General features: G+C 37.9%; 2 protein-coding genes across 5 annotated transcripts in view; both read left to right on the top strand.

Annotated features, from left to right (window-relative positions):
• LOC148646745 (NACHT, LRR and PYD domains-containing protein 3-like) overlaps positions 1–23213 on the top strand; it is a 2700574-nt gene that overhangs the window by 2405245 nt on the left and 272116 nt on the right. The window lies entirely within an intron of this gene.
• LOC148646751 (uncharacterized) lies at positions 68–19050 on the top strand. Of its 4 annotated transcripts, none has more exons than XM_088608810.1 (4): positions 68–366; positions 11262–11389; positions 12656–12757; positions 15031–19050. In XM_088608810.1, exon 4 carries the CDS (start codon positions 15042–15044, stop codon positions 17079–17081), a length of 2040 nt encoding a protein of 679 aa, XP_088464936.1. In that variant the 5' UTR covers positions 68–366; positions 11262–11389; positions 12656–12757; positions 15031–15041; the 3' UTR covers positions 17082–19050. The 4 variants fall into 4 exon arrangements, with proteins under 4 accessions (XP_088464936.1, XP_088464938.1, XP_088464939.1 ...); XM_088608812.1 differs by having other exon boundaries at positions 11259–11389; XM_088608813.1 differs by lacking the exon at positions 11262–11389.

Raw genomic sequence — 23213 nt, 5'->3', positions numbered from 1 at the left:
TACACTTTTTAGTTACCTAAAGACATTTATTAAGTTGCAATATGCAATTGGAATACTTAATACAATTAGTTTTATTTATGACTGCACATTTAGTACAATTTATAAAGCAGGGGATGATTTAGAAGGGCTAGGTTAAATCAAAATAAATTCTTAAAAGTTAGAAGTCATGGAATATGTAAGTTAATACACAGCACCTATTACAGGAAATTGAAAGTGAAAGTGCATCTCTCTACTATAAAAGCTCTGTGGCTTTGTATCAGTATTGTGTGCAGTACTGGGAACTGAATCTCTCAGCCAGGAGCCCACAGAAGCACAAGAACAATCTACAGATTACACTTCTTACAGTTCTTAACAGCGTAAACAGAGGTAAGAAACAACAATTCAATTGTAAGAGAAAACATTTTTTTTAATCTGAGAAATGCAATGATTGTTAGTAAAATACATACCCAACACTATGTTAGTTAATTTGAGTTGTTATTGTAGTTTTTCCTTGTAAACTATTTTACTTTACTGACTATATCTATTGAACTACTAGAACTGTGCACCAAATCTTCTATTGTTATTGTTGACGGTCCCAGAGGTGGCTGTGAAAGCTAAATTAATAGCTAGAATAGTCCCTGTGCAAAAATCTGTGACTGTTGCAGTGGCAATACAAAAATAAGCATATTTTATGTCTTGTAATCTGTGAACAATCTTGTATATTTTAATTATATCAGGGATATGAAGTGTTTAACTACACATAACAATAATTCTAATCTTAAAGGAAAAATAATTACTGAAGGGTTTATCAGGCGAGAGCTCCACATGTATCCTATATCTTGTCAATTAAGACAGGGGCACTCGTGGAGCATTGGTCATTAGTGAAAAGATTTAATCATTTAATATCTTTACTGTGCATGATTTAATCCGCTTAGTATTGAATATTTATATGGAATTTTAAAACTAAAGGGAAGTTCTGATAGCTGTGCATAAAAAGAATAAGAGCATAACACGTCTGAAGGTCATAAACAATATAAAATTAGGAACATAAACATTATGTAAACTGTATATGGCTGGTATTGGTAGTTTAAATGAAAAATGCACACCAGTATTCCACTTTCTTCCTTAACATTTTATGCCTCAAAGTTTTGCATTCAGTTACATACTGAGGTTATTTTGGAAAAGTTTTTACATGCTCCTACCAACCATATTAAGTTTATATACTTTGTAAAAAAGTATAATGTTTTAATCTTTTCTGCAAATACGCTCATTATTGCAGTAAACAAAAGCATACTTTTCAGAATTTGATTAATAGGGAATATAATGTGGAATCACGTATTTAAAGAAATTAATAACAATAAAGTTATATTCATGTACTGTAGCTCAACCAGTAGTATAATACACTTTCTATGTGTGCTTCAGTTTCAGTGCTTCCCGTGTGATGGCTTAAGTGCTTGTCTTATGAGCCTGAGGTCTGGTTTTTAAACCCAGCTATTGCCATAAGTTTTCTTTTAACAAATACACATTTCTCTGAAAAACTAAAATAGAAAATGTTATGGACACTACTGTATATTGACATTTTTTATATTTCTAAATATCATAACTGTTCGAAGCTAAGTCATTTACTAATAACAACGAATAATTTGAAGCTGCTCCTATTGTCGTTATTATTGATAATAAATATTATCGACACTATATTGGATTTGTTGGTATTTCTAAATATCACAAAATGTTCAAAGTTAAGTGATTACCATTTTCCATGTATACTTTCGCTCATTATCACAATAAAATAAACTCATACTTTTCAGAATTTAATTATTTAAGCAATAAGGCACTCGAGGCCTGTGCTATATCGTGGATATACAGATGCAGCCATTCAAAATGGGTGAGGTATTTCACGGCATACCCCGGTGGGCGTGTCGCGGTATCACACGGTGTCACGTGGTTAATCGCACGTCATTTGACGCTCTGCCGGAAACTATCCAGCGTCACCTTGTAAAACCGCCAGGGGGAGCTTAACCTCTCATGTACAGCATTTGAGCCTTTAATTTTGAACTGTGTATTACAGCAAGTTAATCATCAGTCATTAAAATGTTGGTATATTTCATGAAAGCAAGATTGCTCAGTTGGACAAAAGTACACAACCTACCTTTATCAGAAATATTTATGCATCAAAGCCTTTACCGAAGATATTACTAATAGTATTAATAATGGATGACTTTGGACAAGCTGTATACTCAAAGTATAATTTCTTTAGCACATTTGTACAAGCACTTGGAATCTGTCCAAGGCATACTTTGTCAGGCATTTTGTTTTACTTCAACGGGCATAAAAACTTCCTTGCTTTTAACAGGGCGTTTCATAATTTCTAACTACGAAAATGATTTAAAATGCGACACTTATCATTCAACTAGAGCTCAAAATATCACAAGGATCCTCAAGAGCACAGCAAAGAGTGTATTAAAAGACACTTGTATTTATCAACGCTTTCTTTTCCGTATACCAGATTTTATGGAACCACTTCAGAAGGGTGTCAACCAGTCAGATTCCAGGAATCGGTACTTTAAAGGAAAAATACACACCGGTATTCCATTTCTCCCTAACGATTTTAAGCATCGAAGTATTTAACTAGCATGTGAAATAGCGTGTGAAAAAGTGGTAGTTTAAGCTTTTCTGCTAATATAATATGGAATCGCGTATCTAAAGAATTTAATAACGATATGATTATATTCGTGTACTGCGACAGGGCTGTGTAGGGCTGTTTCGCCTCCCTGTTCATGCGCGTTGTCTTGTAGCCTACTGGTCTACGTGCCTGACTACCAACTGGCAGGTTGTGTGTTCAAATCCAGCTAGTGCTGGACTTTTCTTTTAACAAACATTTCTTCGAAAAAATAGAATAGCGATATTATGGACAATCAATTGACTTTTATATTTCAAAATATCGCAACATGATCGATTCTAAGTCATTTTTGATAACAATGAATAGTCACCTTCTTCCCTTCTGACAACGGTCCCTGCTTCTGCTTCCTGCTTCTATTGTGTGTGTATGTGCAACAGAATAAATTTTTATAGAGAAATGGAGGCTGGACAGTATGCGTTACAATATAAACATTTATATTGATTTAAATCGTGTTCTGATTTAAATGGCAAACGCGTGTTTAATTATATGTGTTTTTTAATCATAATCAGGCTAATGCAACATAAATTGATACAGTATCTTTGTCTTCTAAGTATCTTAATAAACTTTCAGCATAGCTTTCTACCCATTAAGATGTATATTTCTTGGGATTTTGGGATCAAACGTGGAAGGATTAGATTGTAATCGTTTTTATTTGTCAAATACGTGATTGTATTTCTGAATGTTATGTGACACCTACAGTAGTTCACTGCTTTAAATACATAGAATTAAGAAAGTTATGTGTAGCACTTTAGATCTTTTTTTCTGAACCAGGGAAAATCTGATCATGTTTCTCTATAACAATAATAAAAAAACTTTATTTTACATATCACCTTTAAAAGTGGTAGTACCTTTTTTAGTACTATATTTTTGTATTATATTCCCTATTAATCAAACTCTAAGAGTATGTATCGGCTTGTTAGTCAGGTCTTTTTTCTCTATTTGAATTGTCGTTTACACCTCGCACGACTTTAAAAGCTAGCAAAACAGGTTTCGATTCACATTAGCTGGCGAGCCTTGTTAACAAAAAAACTAATAATAATGTAACATGCCACTGTTTGTTCATGAACAAAGTTATAGTGAGATTTCCTTAGATACGCGATTAAAAAATAAATAAATAAAAATTTGAATCCCCGGCGGAACACATTCCATAAGAATCAGCGCTTTTACAGTATATATCGCCTTTAAAGGTGGCTTCTCAAAACACTTTACAGAATAAAGACAACAAGAACAGCAACAACAACAATATTGTATTTCATTGCACTTTGAAAACCAAGTAATAACTTAACTATACATGCAAACGTTTCATATGTTGCTGTTGTGAATGCCTGTGGAGTGTATCTTATTTGCCTTGAGTCCTGGCTGTCTCTCTCCCCCTCCCCCCCTCTCTCCCTCAATTCAATTCAATTCAAGGTGTTTTATTTGCATGACAGAAGGGTACAATTAGTGTTGGGAATGTATATTTTGATATTTACACCCGGCGCGGCACCGAGGGAGCGTCTGCATTCATAACTTAGTTTTTAAAATTAGTCAAGCAAAATGAAGCATCTCCTTTTACTTTTAAGTCCCTTAAATACATTGAGCACAGCTTTCTCACCACTTAAGATTGCTTTTTGATACCATCCTTACACAAAGCAGAAACTTTCCGATGACTCACAGTACAAGTGGAAAGATTACAGATTTTAATCGTCTTTAATTTTGTTACGTTATACGTTTTAGGAACGTTTCATCTAAACAAACACCACAAAACTATTCTCGATTGTATTTCTGAATGTTATGTGACACCTACAGTAGTTCACTGCTTTAAATACATCGAATTAAGAAAGTTATGTGTAGCACTTTAGATATTTTTTTCTGAACCAGGGAAAATCTGATCATGTTTCTCTATAACAATAATAAAAAACTTTATTTTACATATCACCTTTAAAGTGGCGTCTCAAAGCAATACTGTAGACCGAAAAAAACAGTTAAAAGGGACCAAAGTAAATACCAGACAATCGCAAACGCGTTTTCAATAAAATTCTTTTATTCATTCAGCAGAGAGTGAGAAGGACATCCAGCAGAGAGAGACACACACAACGGTTTTCATTGACAAAAAGTAATTGTTTTTTTTTACATTTTTTTTTACATGTTTTGTTTGTAGACAGACTGTCCACAAACGTGAGACTGTCTTTCTCAGACTTACATTCCCGAATGTCCCCCGCCCCGGTCAACACTTCTAGGAAGAACACGAAACAGCCTGTTAATAAAATTGTTACAATTTTGTTCGGTCAGTTCTTCCTCCCAGAATTTATAGATCGCATCGATCAGTTCCTGCTTTGTGACGGGCTTAGCGGTTTTCCGAACGTAGTCTTTCAACGAATGCCAAACCATCTCTATCGGATTTAGATCTGGGGATTAGGCTGGAGTTTTCACCCAGTTAACTCCTTCTGCTATAAGCCTCGCCCTTGCTGCTGTGTGTTTCGGATCGTTGTTTTGAAAGAGACGGTGCCTTGATCCAAACTGCTCCCTGATATTTGGAGCAGCATGCTGTGTGACCACGACTTCCTCGAAGAATACACGGTCCATAATTCCTTCGAAAATAAGAAGTAGTCTCGGGCCTCTTCTAGATATACCCCCCGAGACGTGAACCTTCAGTGGAAGTTTGGGCTTTGGCTTGTCCACATATCTCCCCTTTTTGCAAAATGCCATTGTTGAAAACTGTTCCAGAGCCACTGTTGTTTCGTCGGTAAAAAGTACATCCTGAAATGCCTCCCCCTGTTCAATCCATTGGAGCGCTTGCTTGAGTCTTTCCTCTGTTTTTTAGCCTTATCATGGGGCATGTGTTGGTTTTTCTGTATCTCCATCCAAGCCTCCTGCGTACTCTTCTTATCGATGTCAGGGCTAATATTCGCACCGAGGTCAGCCCATAGCCGTCTTTGGACTTGCATCGCCGGTAGCTCATTTTCATCAGTCAGTTTGTCGATAGCTCGCACAATAGGACTTGAAAAAAAAGAGATCAGCAGTTAGTTTTAAAAATAATGTGCGTAGTTGTATTTACATGCAAGAAAGGTATTTTTAGAAATTTATTTACCTTTGAATCGTCCTCGGTTTAGATTCTCTTTGCCTCCTCTCCCCTTTATAATGCCGTCTCACTGTGCTTTCAGAAATGAAGATGTCCATCGAAGCCAACTGCTGTACAATGTCCCGTGTTGACTTCCCATTTCTTTTCATCTTCATTATTTGGTGTGAGAAAGTATTCGTGATTTTGGTCATTGTCCGTCCCCTTACCAAAGCGATACAGTGGTGCAGCTTGAATTCTGTACCTATATACTGTATGGTATGGTACAGATAAAACTTACACCATACCGATGAGCTAATGCCAGGGAAAGACACTCCTATTTTATTTAAAACACAATACACCAGGAAATGCGTCTGATGCATTAGCAAGTTAAAACAATTGGGTCGAAAACCTGGGCGTAACACCATTTCCTTTTTCTGATCACTCGCTTTCTGGATACACATCTCACCTGTCCTATTCTTTGTTTTCCTGGTTTGCTGATTATGCCTGCTGCGGTCCACTCCTACCCTCACACCTAAAGAATACTATTTTAAATTTCTTGCCGCAGTTCATTAACCCTTGTATGTGCTGTCCGCACCCAAAATGCAATTTAAAAAAAGTCAAAAACCGCGCTCAAAATGCAATTTAGAGCTTAATAAGATACACTCCACATGCATGCACAACAGCAACATATGAAACGTTTATTTTTTAATCGTGTATCTAAGGAAATCTCAGTATAACTTTGTTCATGAACAAACAGTGGTATGTTACATTATTATTAGTTTTTTTGTCAACAAGGCTCGCCAGCTAATGTGAATCGAAACCTGTCTTGCTAGCTTTTAAAGTCGTGCGAGGTGTAAACGACAATTCAAATAGAGAAAAAAGACCTGACTGACAAGCCGATACATACTCTTAGAGTTTGATTAATAGGGAATATAATACAAAAATATTGTACTAAAAAAGGTACTACCACTTTTAAAGGTGATATGTAAAATAAAGTTTTTTATTATTGTTATAGAGAAACGTGATCAGATTTTCCCTGGTTCAGAAAAAAAGATCTAAAGTGCTACACATAACTTTCTTAATTCGATGTATTTAAAGCAGTGAACTACTGTAGGTGTCACATAACATTCAGAAATACAATCACGTATTTGACAAATAAAAACGATTACAATCTAATCCTTCCACGTTTGATCCCAAAATCCCAAGTAATATACATCTTAACGGGTAGAAAGCTATGCTGAAAGTTTATTAAGATACTTAGAAGACAAAGATACTGTATCAATTTATGTTGCATTAGCCTGATTAAAAAACACATATAATTAAACACGCGTTTGCGATTTAAATCAGAACACGATTTAAATCAATATAAATGTTTATATTGTAACGCATACTGTCCAGCCTCCATTTTCTATAAAAATTTACTCTGTTGCACATACACACACAATAGAAGCAGGAAGCAGAAGCAGGGACCGTTGTCAGAAGGGAAGAAGGTGACTATTCATTGTTATCAAAAATGACTTAGAATCGATCATGTTGTGATATTTTGAATTATAAAAGTCAATTGATTGTCCATAATATCGCTATTCTATTTTTTCGAAGAAATGTTTGTTAAAAGAAAAGTCCAGCACCAGCTGGATTTGAACACAACCTGCAAGTTGTTAGTCAGGCATGTAAACCAGTAGGCTACAGGACAAATCACATGAACAGGGAGGCAAAACAGCCCTACACAGCCCTGTCGCAGTACACAAATATAATCATACCGTTATTAAATTCTTTAGATACGCGATTCCATATTATATTCCCTATTAATCAAATTCTAAAAGTATGCTTGTTGACTCCGGTATCACGTTAGTTAAAGACTTCGAAGCTTAAAATGTTTAGGGAGAAATGGAATACTGATGTGTATTTTTTTCTTTAAAGTACCAAGACCAGCTATATACTGTATGTTTATGTTCCAAAATTAATATAGTTTATGGCCTTCACACGCGTTACAGTATGCTCCTATTCGTTTTATGCTCAGCTACTAAGATTTCCCTTCAATGGTAAAATACAATATCTACAACGGGCACAGTAAAGACGTTTACTGTAAGTCTTTCTACGACAGACCAACGGACCACGAGTGCCCCTGTCGGTCAACCAATCACGTACCGCGGTACCCAGTGTCATCTTGCGTAATGATACGCGACACCGCAGCCAATTACCTGCGGTACGTGTCTGTTCCGCTCGCTTTGAATGGCTACATCTGTAGCCACAGTTACAAGGTGTTGTTAGGCCTGACGCGATGTGGAGGGTTTTAATAAAAAGTTATAATGTTTTAACCTTTTCTGCAAATACACTCATTCTCGGAGTAAACAAAATCATACTTTTGATTTGATTAATTTGATTAATTTAATTTGATTAATGGTGAATCTAATATGGAATCGCGTATATAAAGAAATTAATAATGATACAATTATATTAATGTAGCTCAAATAATAGGCAGTGAAAACATTTGTCAGTCTGTCTGCAGGGGGAAGGGGGACTGTCTTTCATTGGAAGGTTCACCTATTCTACTCTGAGAATGTAGGGGGGGAGGAAAAGTGCCAGCGGTCATTTTTTTCACTGACAAAGTTCTGTGAACAAAAACTACAGTATGCTTAAGAGCATTTAAACCGGTTTAATTCAAAACACTTTATTCAGTGGGGCAATTTAACAGACACCTCAAGCCTTTGAAAGTCTTCTTTGAAAAACTAAAAGAGCAAATATTATGGACACTATATTGACATTTTTAGAATTTGATTAAATTGGAATATAATATGGAATCATGTATCTAAAGAAATTAATAACAATATAATTATATTCATATACTGTAGCTCAAATCCTGTTAAACTAGAAATTAGACACAAGAAGAGTATTATAGGACAATGTTGTGAAGCTCTGTTTGGAATTTCTCTGTAAACTGTAGAAGAGTTGAAGAACAGTTAAAGCATATCGCCTCTTTTTACATTTGTGAAAAAGAACATTCCTATATTAATGTGACACAGAAGATATAATTAATAATGTAGCGCTTATGGGGTCATATGGGTTTGCGCCCTACACCCTGCGGTACCGCTGTGTACATACAGTACGAACATGTTGTGATATTTTGAAATATAAAAAATTTCAATACAGTGTCCATAATATTTGCTCTTTTAGTTTTTCAAAGAAATGTTTATTTGTTAAATGAAAACTCATGACAATAGCTAGATTTAAACACCCAACCTCAGGCTATCACTTAAGCCATCACACCACAAACAGTTTGTGCTGCATTAGATTAATATAATTATATCGTTAATTTCTTTAGATATGCGATTATATTCCCTATTAATCAAATTCTAAAAGTATGCTTTTGTTTACTCTGATAATGAGCGTATTTGCAGAAAAGCTTAAAACTGTCACTTTTCTCACAAACTATATTGTAACGCAACGGGGGTTCAGGCGGGCACCCTTGCCGCATTAGGTCGGCCCTCCACGGTCGGGGGCTTGAACCCAGGACTCCTGTGTCACTCAACAGCGACCCAGTCTGGTGAGCCAAAAAGAGATCTCTCTACAGCCTAGTAGCTGTAGTCCTGCTATCACAGGTAAGGGCGGCGACGTCACCGTTCTGGTAAGCCGGCTCTTACACACCCTGATGGCCGTATGCGTTACAATATAAACGTAATATGGTCAGAAGGAGCATGGAAAAACGTTTCCGAAATAACCACATGTAAGACTTTGATGCTTAAAATGTTAAGGGAGAAAGTGGGATACTGGTGTGTATTTTTTCTTTAAACTACCAATACCAGCCATATACAGTTTACATAATAAGTTTATGTTCCTAAATTAATATCGTTTATGAGCATGTGAAAGGCATGGTGAATCGAAGATTCTCAAGACTTACTTTGTATGATTGGAAATGAATACAGGATCAGATTAACGAAATGCTGTGCTGTTATTTTTTGTCAATGAAAAAATAATGTCTTTTAGTTTACAAACAGTTACAAAGAGAGTAGACCATGGTAGTACTTTGAGCTTAGAGCCTGTCCAAGTTCATTCATTATTAATACTATTAGTTATATCTTCCGTAAAGACTTTGATGCATAAAATATTTCTGCATAATTTTAAATATTTATGACAAAGGTTGTAGGTTGTGTACTTTTGTCCAACTTAGCTATCTTGCTTTTATAAAAAATACTGACTTTTTAATGTTTAATGATTAACTTGCTGTAATACACAGTTGACAATTATTAAAAGTCTGAAGAGTATACATCTTAAATTCTTAATTGGAAAAAGATTGTCTTTCAGGAGTGACCGGAATTTCAAAGCATGCATTTTCTGTCAACAGCTCAAATGCTGTACATGAGAGGTTTAGCTTCATTAGCTCCACCTGGCGGTGATTCCTGATACTATTATCATAACTGCAGTATTATACCATATGACGCGATATGACCCATTATGATGCATTGTGAGGTGACAAGCCAACCGCGTTTTACCGCAGCATTCCCAGCTCGTTTTGAATGACTGCATCTGTAAAATAGCCAGAGCCTATCAACACTCAGACCAAGGCCTATGTATCCAGATGCTAATAAACCTATGAGTATGTCTTTGTACTATGTGAGGAAACTGGAGCACCTGGAGGAAACATTTGAAGTCCATGTAGATAACATGATAAGGTCTGTAATGGAGCCCAGGGCGTCAGCTGTAAGAGGCAGCAATACTAACCACCACTGTATCACTCTACTCTTTCAGTTCTTCAAATTACATTAAAATGTTGTTTTAAAGTGAATGCTGAACTGTCACAACCTAGTTTCTATTCCATTGAAGATCTTTCCCCCATCATTCTTGGAGAGAAGGGGGAACACAAATGATTGGTATTAAGAAGAAGGAGAAGGACATATTTGCTCCCAAAGAGAAGCCTTAAGAGTTTCCCATAAAGTTCCATAAGAAATGTCTGGGGTGGTGTTTGTGTCTAAAAGTATTTCTATCTGGCTAATAATAAATTAGATAAAATCCAGGTCAGAGAGCAACAACAGGTTGATTCTCCAAAGGTGGACATGTAGGATCTTCGACTGATAGATTTAGTTCTGTAATAGGGGAGTTTTACTATTTGCAACTGAAAATGAAATTATTGTTTGAGCATTAAATTATTGTGTGAGATAGACATTGTTGAAAGAGAGAAAGGAGGACATTTGAAAACTGCCATGAAAGAGTGTAAGAAAACTCCAGGCATCAGAGATAGTGTAAAAATAAAGAAATGATGTAAAGTTTAATGCAGTCTTATTGACAGGAATACACCTAGAGGAGCAACAGTTTAATGTAGAGTTTAGAACAAAGTTAGAGTCTCCCCTAAGCATCAAGTGATGAGAATCCAAGAAAAAAGTTAATTAGGCTCCTTTCATCCCTATTAGGGTAATAGACATTTGTTAAGATTACTGGAACATTGATCAATTTACCTGTATTACATACCCTACTTTATGATTTTAGACAACCTGAGATACAATGAAAGGTATAGCCTTGTGCAAAACATCACATGGGCCTCTGCAGTTTTGTATCCTCTCCTAGCAGTTTAGCAGTGAATCCAACACGAGCACGGTGTGCAGCACTGGGAACTGAATCTGTCAGCCAGAGTCCACAGACGCACAAGAAGAAACTACAGATTACGTTGCTTGCAAATATTAACACCATAAACAAAGGTAAACAAAACAGTTTTGATACATGTACACATTGTAAACAAGGAAGAAATACCTAACATCTTATTTTAAATTGAGTTAAGAATGTGCTTAAAATATTTTACTTAACTGACTACACAGTAGGTGGTGATTTAATTAAGTCATTGAAGATTTATTATTGTCATTGTTCCCAGATTTGGAGGTGGCTGAAGATGTCCTTACCTTAATCATGCTTCTCCTTTACCAGCTTTGAAGATTAGTCAAAAGACATTTAGAGCATCTGCAATTTTATGTACAGATGAGACTAAGATGAACCTTTCCCAAAGTGATGGAAAGGTAAAATGTTAACAAGGATATGCAGAACCTCCAAAGAACATTACCTCCTCTGTGAAGCAATGACGGCATTATGCTTTGCAGTTTTAATTGTCTGAAATCAACCAAATAGAGACAAAGCAAATATATACAAAATTATCATTATTCCTCTTAGATGATTGCAGTGCACTATGTTCAAGTCCAACATATACAGTAACAGTACTTTAACAGTACTTTTGGTACTTTTTTTCTTCTTTTAAACACTGCCTAATTTCAATGTTATTTTACATAAATACAGTATTTGCTTGATACATAAATTCTGCATTCAATACAGATGTATATATGTTACAAAAGAGTTTGGAGTGGGAAATAAAATGAGTATATTAGTATACTCATTTTATTGATTCTATATTTTCTATAGTCAGGATAGAAGTTAATACCATTGCCATAACTATTTCCAAATATTAATAACTGTAGCAAAGCTGAGATTGTAAGCACAGGTAAGTCATCAAAGGGCGGAGTTATTTTTATCAGGAGAGACACATTCGTTGGATTCTCACAGGAAAATCAAGGAATTCGCTGCACCATGTGAGGAACCCACGAAGGCTCCACATTGTGTTTCCTTTCTTCTCTTTTCAACAGAGAATAAACCTTTACTTGTTCCTTTGCAGCCTACAGATGCTGATGCAGCTACGTACTTGAACTACTTCTTACTTCAAGTAATCGTAGTAAAACATTAATAAAACATAATTTTTTTTTTTTTTTTTGCTGCACAGTAGTTAACATTGCTGCTCATAGAGCTGGGGCCCTGGATTTACATCCTTGGGTGATGTCTACATGGAATTTGTACATCCTCTGCACGTTTGTTTAGGTTTCCACTAGGTAGTTACTGTATTGGATAAAAAGTGACTAGAAATGAACGGTTTAGAATACAATGGTATGTGAGTGTAAGTGTTTGGCTGTCTCATGTTTCCTCAGCGGAGTCTGTGACTTCAGGTGCCCACCCTGATCTTCCTGGCCTCTATCAGTCAGGACTCCACCTTCACTCATTATTGTGAGAGTTTTTCTTGCTGCTGGCTGGTAAGAGCAGTTCTTTTAAGCATTGCAAAACTATGCTATTTCTGCTTTTCTGTGTGTTTAATGTCTGTACTCCAAAATTTAATCTTTCACTGTAGTGATACCTTTCACAACAATTTATAACATTTAAGTCTCTGTATTTGAGATTAACAGACCAAAATAATCTCAAACCATCAAAGGTATTTTGTACCAAGTATATAAATACAATAAGCTAATAAGAAAATTGGTCATTTGCACTTTACAAATTATAAAAAGAAAATCTTGTGATAGGAGTTCTATTTGTGATGTTTATAACACTACAGTATGACAGCAGTGGTGTAGATAATGAAATTTGTTGTTACCTGATCTGCCTTAAGGCACTCACACATATATGCAAGTATATGTACACATAAAGTCTGCATCAGGAGACATACAAAGTATAGATTAACAATCTGTTTCACAGCACTATTCACTGTGTAATTTAAAATCTTATGGACTTTATCATCTCAGACACAATATTTAGGCTACCAAGAGAGACTATAGGGTTTCTATCCATTTCCACCTGTGCTTTTCCTGGTGAGGATTGTGGTGAGGCAAGTGCAAGCCAATCATACATGGGGACAATTTGGAGGCCACGGTAAGGGCCAAGAGGGGAAATTTGGCCTGGACACTGGAATGACCCCCTACTCTTCTCGAGAAACGCCCAGGGATCTTTAATGACCACTGAGAGTCAGGACCATGGTTGAAGGTCTCATCAGAAAGACTATACTGGGGCATTAGGACCCACACAGACTGCAGGGTGGGTGCCCCCCACTGGTCCCACTAACACCTTGTCCAGCAGCAAACGTAGTTTCCGAGGAGGTTTCCCATCCAGGTTGGCCAGGGTCAACCCTGCTTAGCTTCAGTGGGTAGCCAGTTGAGAGCTGCAGGGTGATATAGCTGCTGGCCCATTTCCTTCCATTTTATCCAATACAGTGATGTTGCAGAGCAAGAGCCTATCCCAGCATGCAATGGGCACAAGGCAGAATACACCCTAGATGGTACACCAGTGCATTACACAGGGCACACACAAACACAAAAACAAACTTATACAGTACCAAGGCCAGTTTTCTCAGAAGTCACTTAATCTAACAGTAAGTTTTTGCTTTGTGAAAGGAAACCTATGCAAACACAGAGCAAGGTCTAGAATTAAACTCAGGGTCCCAGTGCTTCAAGGCAGCAATACTGATAACTGGGTTGCCTGATATGCATGTTGCTAAGTTTAAATATTATATTTTAATTTGAGGTACCTTTTATTAATTAAAATAAAAAGGGCTTTTATTGTGTCAGAGATATGCAGATCCATACATACAATAATTTGCATGAGTTAACTTTTGGTGCATCCATTCTAAAATCCCTACTCTACAAGTTATTACCTATAGGAGTTGTTTAAGGAGACATACACCTGACATTCAAATGACTTATTTGGTTTTGTTGTCATCTAAGAATTTTATATTAGGTAGAAAAATGTACTCTTCAGCAAGACAATGACCTCTACTAGAGCACGGCCACATTGAAGTTAACTAGCAAAAGGAAAATTCTATAGAAATTCATGGTAAGACTTGGCAATTCCATCAGCTATGCCCAGAAAACTGTAGAACTTTTGCCAGGAGTAAAGGATCAAATTAACTCACATCAGTTTGCTGTAGTTGCTGGTAAGCTGTACTGCAGCATGATGATTGATCAAAACCCAACCACAAATCTCAGTGCACTGCTAAAGATGTTATTATAGAAGCAGTGAATAGCAAGATCAGAAATTCTAAGGGGGATCTTTCATGCACATGCATAGCGTACAGTATATACTGTACACTATGGTAATTGGCTATGTCGGATAAAACGGAATGTCAGATAAATCAAAGTCAGATAAACGCGACTCTATTGTACTGAATTATGGGTCTGAAACCTTTTGCTTATCACTTAACTTCAATTTGTATATCTTCTTACAGTTTTTGCTGACATTCAGCATCCTTCACATTTAATAATGATAAATCAGATCATTACAGCTCTGGATAAAAATAAATACTGTTTCTGCTGCTTGAAACAAAAGTATCCAAATATTTTCTGAACTGATGTTGATACAATAATATAATGCTAAAATTGTAAAATTTTATAAGCCCCCATTTGTCACACAAAATGTTAACAGGATCACCTCCTAACAATGTTATATCCAGAATATTTAGGAAAGGTTTCCATGTGTACAAGTGCACATGAACACATAATTGCAGATCACAAATTGATTTTCTATCCTTTACTCTTAGGAAGAAGAATCATGGAAATAATGCAAGGTACCAAAAAAATCACCAAGGCTGAAGATGTACGAAATGACAACAAAATGCTAATGAAACCTTATGCTAATTGGGAAGAGTTTTTGATGCCAGCTCCAATTTCCATAGCCATTTTAGGAGAATTAGTCTTTATCTCTTCTAATACAGACTTTTCTATCAATAAAAATCCCCCAAAAGATGGCTTTAAATTCATCCGTTACCCAGAGTCTTTCCGCGCCTGTCTCATGCAAGTGTGCAATGCTGGATGGGGTGCGTTCAACGAGGCCCATAAGAACATGGACCAGATTCGTCTCCACTCTGCCAATGTGCCAGAGTATGTAAAATTAGCAGTCAAGTTGATTGTCCGAGATGACGACAAGCTCATCGAGCTCATGCTCCCTGACCAGCTAGAAAACATCAGCTCCATAGCAGAGGAGTGTAAAATCCTGTCAGAGCTCACAGAGAAAAAATTCACCTTTGTCATTGATCTGATTCAAGAGCTGATGGAGGCCTGTTTGAATGCTAAGGCAGCCTATAGTGAAGAATTAGAAGAACTGAAGCAGAAAATAGAGGAATCCAAGTTGAGGAAACAAACAGCAGAAGAAGGAAAACGTAGAGCAAATAAGACATTTGAAAACATGCAAAAGCAGTTGGATGAAGCTCAACAAGAATATAAAAAAGCCATGGATTCTCTGCCCAGTGGTTGGGATATTGTTGGCATGAACTTTGTGGAGGGCCTCACTAATTTAGTTAATATCTGTTTTAGTGCTTGTACTGCAAGTGTAACTAAGCTTGGAAGAAAAACAAGTAAGGAGCAAAATCCCATTGCGTTAGGCAATGTTTATGCCAAATCACAGGTTCTCTTGAGTCTCCTAGAACTAGTTAAGTCTTTTTTTCATGAAGACAAAATACATTGGGGCGTACTTTATGATCAAAAGAAGGAATGTGCAAAGTCTGAGTGGGTGGCAGATCAAGTGAAAAGAGTTAAGGAATCTTTGGAAAAAGAAGAAGACTGCAAGCCAAAAATAACAGCAATGCAAATGTGCGAAGACATTCTTACAATCTGCTCTTGTCTAACAGATATTGCTCCAGACAATGTCTGTGAAGAAAGCAAACAAAAAGAGTTAATAACAAAACTAAAAAAGTTGAAAACACAGGCTATGAAGTTTGATACCGAGAGTAAAGGCTTCACAGGTGCCTCTGCCTTTCCTGTAACCCCCCCACAACTGGCCAAACAGCAAGAGGAGCAAAGTACACAGAGAAAAAGTGCAGGTGACGTCGCAGCTGACAACGCCCGTTTTCGCATAGAGCAGAGTCGAGCTCAGATGAATCAAGCACAAGAGATGTTCCAGAAAAGCTTGGAAAATCTGGACAAATACCACAGTGACCTGACTGAAATCCTAGTCACAATGAGGAGCTGTGAGGTGAAAGAAATCGACTTCAAGACCACTATTAAAATGCTGACGAAGGGACTGGATGCGATGGGAAAAGTAAAGGAACAATGGGAGAAGATGGTATTCTTTTTCCACATGCTCTCCAACATAATCAAAACCAACCTAAACAAACATTTAAAGGATGTTGTCCAAACTGCAGAAAAAGCAGGTTCTTCCAAGCTTGGCTATTCAGCAAAATCATTCCTGAGAGATCTGCTGTATAACCAAGCTTTCCAAGCATCTAATATTGCCAGTTTGGTGAACATGATCTCTGGGACCTACACAGAGATCTCCAACTTGTACCTCATGGATAGAATCAGCAGCTTGGGGAAACTCACGGCCTTAGACCCCAGCAAATCTGACTTTGATACAGAACGGAAAAAGTTACAGATTGGCTGTGAAGAAGCAGAAGCAGGAATAAAAACAATTGTACTGAAAAATAAAATAGAATTTGAAAGGAATACAAAATCAAGAACAGAGAAGATTGAAAAAGCACTCAATGGAGCATTGCCCCCAGCCTCTGAGGAAGAGATAAAAGAAGTTAGACAATGTGTTGAAGTGGGAATGAAGATGTCAACTCAAGAAGAAGAAGATGAGGGGCAGTATTGTTAGCTCTTACATTTTTCTGCTGAAAATGCAAAGAAATAAATGTACGAGTCCTACAAAATATGCTTCTTTGTCATACAGGCTTATACTATAACATGATAGACGTGATACTGGAAAACATTGCTTAATAGAAAACTGCAGGATTTGTTCAATGGGAATAAACGGGCTCAGGGTAGTTAGTTTGGATTCACGGAAACTAATATATTTTTTTCTGCAATAATACAGTATACACATTTCTGTAGTAATATTATTAGTTTGATTATAGTATTACGAATTAATTGGAGTGGAATATATTTTTCTATTTTTATTGCTTATTGCTTTAGGTACATATGTGTTTCCTGCAGGTATTGTGATGATACTTTTATAATGGACAGCCTCAGAGTAGATCTTGTCTATAACAGAATTGTTCTACAACAATATGATAAATGTGTTTGCTTAGTCGTGATTTGTTTCTAAATCTTTGAAATTTCATTTGCTGCTTCTACGGTTTGCTTCCTCCATATTTGAAAATATGACCATTTCAATATTTAAACAGGAATCTAGGTCACAGATATAAAATTAATAAAGAGCAGTGGTCCTAGTAGAGATCCCTGTGGTACTTGATTACATCACGTCAAACTAACACATCCTTATCTGTATCATCTGTTTTCTGTTTAATAATTAATTCTCACTTGTTTCCCTGAATCCCTACCAGATTTGAGAATTAATTTGAGAATTAACCTGTTCTTTTTATATACATTTGTAGCGGCAAAGCTTATTAATAAGACAGAATTAAGTGTTGCTGTGCTTCCTAAATGAGGCCCCATCTCTCTTTCTCATCTCTGTGGTGCAGCCACAGAGAAGCTATTCATGCATTTCTGATTTAGATTTATCTTTGAGATAAGAAGCAGCTTCCAAATGGGGATGTGCCCAGCCATGCTTGGCTATCACGATCAATGGCCATTCCTGGCGCTTATCTGTCTTTAAGATTTTTGGGAACATCTGGATTGCGGTCCTAGATGTCAGAGGTCATTGTGACTCATCTCTCACTTTGACCAACCAATCAGGAACCTGCAGGGCGTGGTAACCCATTGTGGGTCAGAAATGGCCACTAAACTTTCGACCAATCACCACCTGTCTTGGTCCTGGTTTAAAAGACACTGCACAGCTCAGAAACTTTGCTTCTCCGGCCACTTTTCACACCCTCAGAGACAATCACGTGACAGTGAGTGTTGTCTGGGACTGGAACCTTGTTTCAGCAAAGTGTCGGCCCAAGGAATGCCCGTACATAAATTGCTAGCCGACACCAATGTGGACGCTTCGCTTGATCACCAGAGTATACGTTTGGACTCTTGTCGACAACTTGAATACGTTTTTATTCAGCAACAGCGCTACACCAGAAGCAAACCGAGTTTCTTCCCTCTAAAAAGTGACTTGCTCGGACCCGTGGTCACGCTCTGTGCATAGAGACTTTCTACTAATCAGCCAGACTACTAGTAGGTTCCTGAGAGAGACACTGTCGGTATGTCGCCACAGCAGAAATCTCTCCTCCTAATTCGTCCATCTCCGAGCTGCACCAAGACTGGTTGGCAAAAAGCCAGAGGACGATGCCTATTGGCTATTGGACGCAGCCGCTAGCTGGTCTTGGTATCTGTACCAGGAAATACGAATCTACATCTGGAAAAGTAAACCCAATGTTCTACATTGCATCTCTAGAATTCAACTGTTACCTCAACACAAGTTGATATCAATCCAATTCATATGAGTAATGTATTTACTTTTGAGTAGCTAATGTAGACTGATTAACGGTAGTATAGCCGAATGGTATACTGAAGCATATTCTTTGTTTGTATCTCTTTGTGTTTTGCATCTCTTCGAGATTATATACCTTGCATTTTGATAACCCTCACAGTAAGATCTGCCACCTGTATCCAGGCAGACTGTTATATGTTTTATGCACAATTTATGTATTAATAAATGTATCTCGTTTATTGAATCTATGTGCGTGCGTCGCTGATTGATTGATTATCTAAAAGCCATAACGAACCACCTGGTGATTGCTGCTACAATTAATAAATTGCCCCAATAAATTCACAAAACCCCTACAGAAGGTAAAAGGGGATGCCCGATGTGAGTGAAAGTGGGAAGTAGATAATGTGTACGCTTTTGATGTTTTTATTGTTTGTGAACATACACACACAACACTCAAAACATAAACGCACCTCATAATAAAAGAGCAAATCACTTAGTAGGAGGATTTAAAGGACATTGGGAGCCGAGAATAGCTCTGACTGGAGCCTAGTGCGTAAGTCCACCCTGGGGCAAAAGCATCAATGCTGGCGTTCTGGGGATGGTAAGTTACTTATCTGGGAGGAGAGTTGCACGTGTTCTCGTTCCTTACTTGTGAACAGTGCAAGGTACAGTAAGTCTTCTCTAAAGACTCTGAGAGGCATTTAGATCTGGAGGTAACAGACGCCCCTAGTTGCATGACTGCAGCAATGCACAGTTTTTTTCCAAGTGTAAAGCAATTGTCTATGAGCTGTTACCTCACATGACACAGTAAGAAACTGTACATGTGTGCTAACTGGCTGTCTGATGAAGCAGTGGAGGTGTCTGATTATGTATCAGACAAATGCAAGTTAAAGAATGTGAGGAAAAGCTGAAAAAAAGCACAGACTCTCAGATGGTGTTTGGGCTGAACAGTGGTGTAAGGATAAACAGACAGATATTGGAATAAGTTATATTGTGTTTATAAAAAGTTACACTGTTGAAGGAGATACATGTAGAGGTGAAACAAAATACAGTGCATTTACGCTAAAACCAAAACTATAATGTTCATGAGGTGTAACACATAATCTAATAATTTAAGGGTGTAGTACAAAAAATATTCAAGAGTTGTATGTGTGTTTTATGAATTTGTGTGCCGACGTGTGTGTGTGTGTAAAAGACCTCAGTGCGTAACTGTGAGTTTTGGTACAGTAAATGACGCTGCGAGTGTGTTTAGCCAGCCGGACTGGCTAGAGACTTAACTAAAGAAACTTGACTAAAGCAAATCAAAATCAACTTAAGTGACTAGAAAACATAAGAGCGTCTAAAACGTATAAGTACAAATACCAGCACAGTACAGGTGGACCTAAATGAGTTATCTAAACATAGTATTTGTATTAAATTAATTTAAACAAAAGTTGAAATATATTAAGACAGTACCGTCCCGCAGTGGTTAGCATTTGTGCTTTGTACTACTTAGGCTTAGGTTCAATTAAAGGGGTGATTCCTCATTGGTAATTAAGCAGAATTATTTGAGTGGCTTGAAACCAGATATCGCTAAAATGCTGTAAATTCAGAATCATGACTGGTGAATAACACCACTGTGAAATTTGCAGAACTGGCTAAACTCTGCCGACAGATTGAGATAAATAAGGTGGCTAAGGTACGGAAATAGACAGGGTGACCAGGGGAGATCTCTGGTTTGCAATTATTGTAACAAAATACAGGTCATTTTAAGAGAATCTGTAGACAGTGCATGCAGGATTAAGAAAGCAGGGATTTGCCCTGTGGTTCATTTGACAGGGAAGAACAGGAAAAAAATCATCTCCCAGCTAAGAGATTTGTCTGATGAGGATAAACGGTCTTTTGAGAGAGCTCCCTTGTAGCCTCCCTTAGTCTATCCCAGTCAATTAGGCAAAATGAGTTCAAGCTAAAATGTACTATTAATGGGGTGTCTGTTTCTCTGTTATGGGATATTATAGCACAATTGTCATGCTTCTCTCATTTCACTGCTCAAAGGTGTGGTGTAGAGTATATGGGGAGACAGCAGGAGGCCACAGGAGTAGGGGGGCAGCGAGCTGTGCTCTCTAAATAAAAGGTCGTTACATTGATTTAGGAGGAGACATGCACTATATCACTCAGATGTGGGTGGGTTCCACTGGGATGCCCTGCAGCATTTACAGGGAATTACTTTATACAGAACAATGTATCACGTGGCTCTGAGACAGCACTTACATGACCTACCGCAACTGACCTCTGTGATCATTCAGTATAGCGATGATATTCTGATTGTTTCCCCTGATGAGGAAACCCACAAGTCTGAGCTGCATCAGGTTTTGGAGATTCTAGCTAAAAAGGGACATAAAGTTAGTTACGATAAGGTCCAACTGTGTTTAGGATTGTGTAATTTTAACAAGGCCTGGATGGACTCTTTTTGAGCACAACTCATAACAGATCTGCTTAAGGGGGGAGTGCAGTCCAAGAACAAGATTGCCTTGGATACAGCAGCAAAAGCCGCCTGTAATAATTTGAAACAAGCTCTTTTACAGATGCTAGGACTGGAGTTTCCTCAGATGGATCAACCATTCCTTTGTATGTAAGTGTGGAAAATGGGTTCTGGGCAGCTGTGCTGACGCAGGAGCATTGAGGTAGGCACCTCCCGGTGGGATACTATTCAGGACCATTAGATGCTGTTGCCAAAGGGTGGGGGGGCCTTGAAGATTTAATGAAGATTTAATACTGTTTACCGATGGGTCCTTTCTGGTGCATGAGGGAGAGCGGAGATCAGGCTGGGCTGTTATGACAGAATTTGATGTGTTAACGACCGGAAAGATGCCCTCACTTCCTCAGCACAGCAAGCCAAGTTGAGAGCACTGATTCAAGCTTGTAAATATGCTAAAGGAAAAACTGTAACAATTTATACAGATTCTATATATGGATTTGGTGTATGCCATGATTTTGGATGGCTATGGAGGAAAAGAGATTTCCTCTCCACGGCAGGGACGCAGGGAAGAATGCTGGATTGGTCTCTGAACTGTTAGAAGCTTTGCAGCTGCCGACTGAAGTAGCTGTGGTAAAGTGTAAAGGACACAATAAAGAAATGTCTCCAGTAACTTGAGGGAATAACCTTGCAGATGCAGCTGCCAGGCGTGCAGCCCTGGGAATGCATTGTCTCTTGAGACCTCTGTTGGTGGAAAAGGGACAGTTACAGGACATTCAGGCTGAGGCCTCCAGAACAGAGAAATGCAAATGGTTAGAAAGGAATGTGGGGCTGCATGATAATTATGTCAACTACAGCTCAGGTGCGGGTGCTACAGCTCAAACGTCCTGCTCCTGAGGGACCTTTCATGCACTGGCAATTGACAATTGTAGCTTGCCAGTATGTAAAGGGAAAACTGGACTCTTAAAGATTGTGGATCTGTTTTCCCGGTGGGTTGAGGCCACTGCCTCTTTAACTGCCCAGCCGCTTGGATTCTGATCAAGGGACATACTTAACAGGGAAGGTGTGTCAGGCTGTGGCTGCGTTGTTAGGGGTGAGATGGGACCTTCTTTGCCCCCATCACCCTCAGTCTGCAGGAACGGTGAAACGAATGAACAGAACTCTGAAAGACTGACAAGATGTTATCTAATGACTGAAGGAACACTGTGGGTTGATGCTCTGTCTACGGTCCTGTGTAGCCTGCTGGCTGAATCAAACAGAACTGTGGGACTGAGCCCATTTGAGATCATCATGGGCCGACCAATGAAACTCCCTGGAGGGCCAAATTTGGCTAATAGATTGTTGAGTTTGCTATTTAATTCTCTATTGCAGTATTGTAGGTTCTTAACTAAAGTGGTGCACGGGGCTGGTGAACAGGTGCTGGATGCTTGGGGACTTCCAGTTGTAGTGGTTTGATGGGTTTACTAAGACAATTATTAATTGTAGCAGTAATCACGAGATTGTTCGTTGGGGCTTTTAGAAAAACAATCGTCAGAACAACTAACAACGCACACCGTTCAATACACGAGATACATTTATTAATATAAATTGTGCACCTAACATATACTAGTCTGCCTGGATACGAGCGGCAGACCTTACTGTGAGGGTTATCAATATACAAGGTATATAATCTCGAAGAGATGCAAACACAAAGAGATACACAACAGAGAATATATGTCAATATATATAGTTCGGTTACCAAATCGCTTATCAGTGTTATTACCCACTGTTACTCTAAACTCGGAAGTAAATACATTACTCATGAATTAAATTGATAACAACTTGTGTTGAGGTACAATTGAATTCTCGAGACGCAATGTAGAACATGGGGTTTACTTATCCATTGTGTATGGATTTGGAATTTCCCGGCACGAACACCAAACCAGCTGACAGGCTCTGTTGCAGCCTCTGTT

This window comes from Lepisosteus platostomus, chromosome 16 (assembly GCF_059453375.1).
Source record: "Lepisosteus platostomus isolate fLepPlt1 chromosome 16, fLepPlt1.hap1, whole genome shotgun sequence".
NCBI lineage: Eukaryota > Metazoa > Chordata > Actinopteri > Semionotiformes > Lepisosteidae > Lepisosteus > Lepisosteus platostomus.
This window is presented reverse-complemented; position numbering and strand designations above follow the sequence as displayed.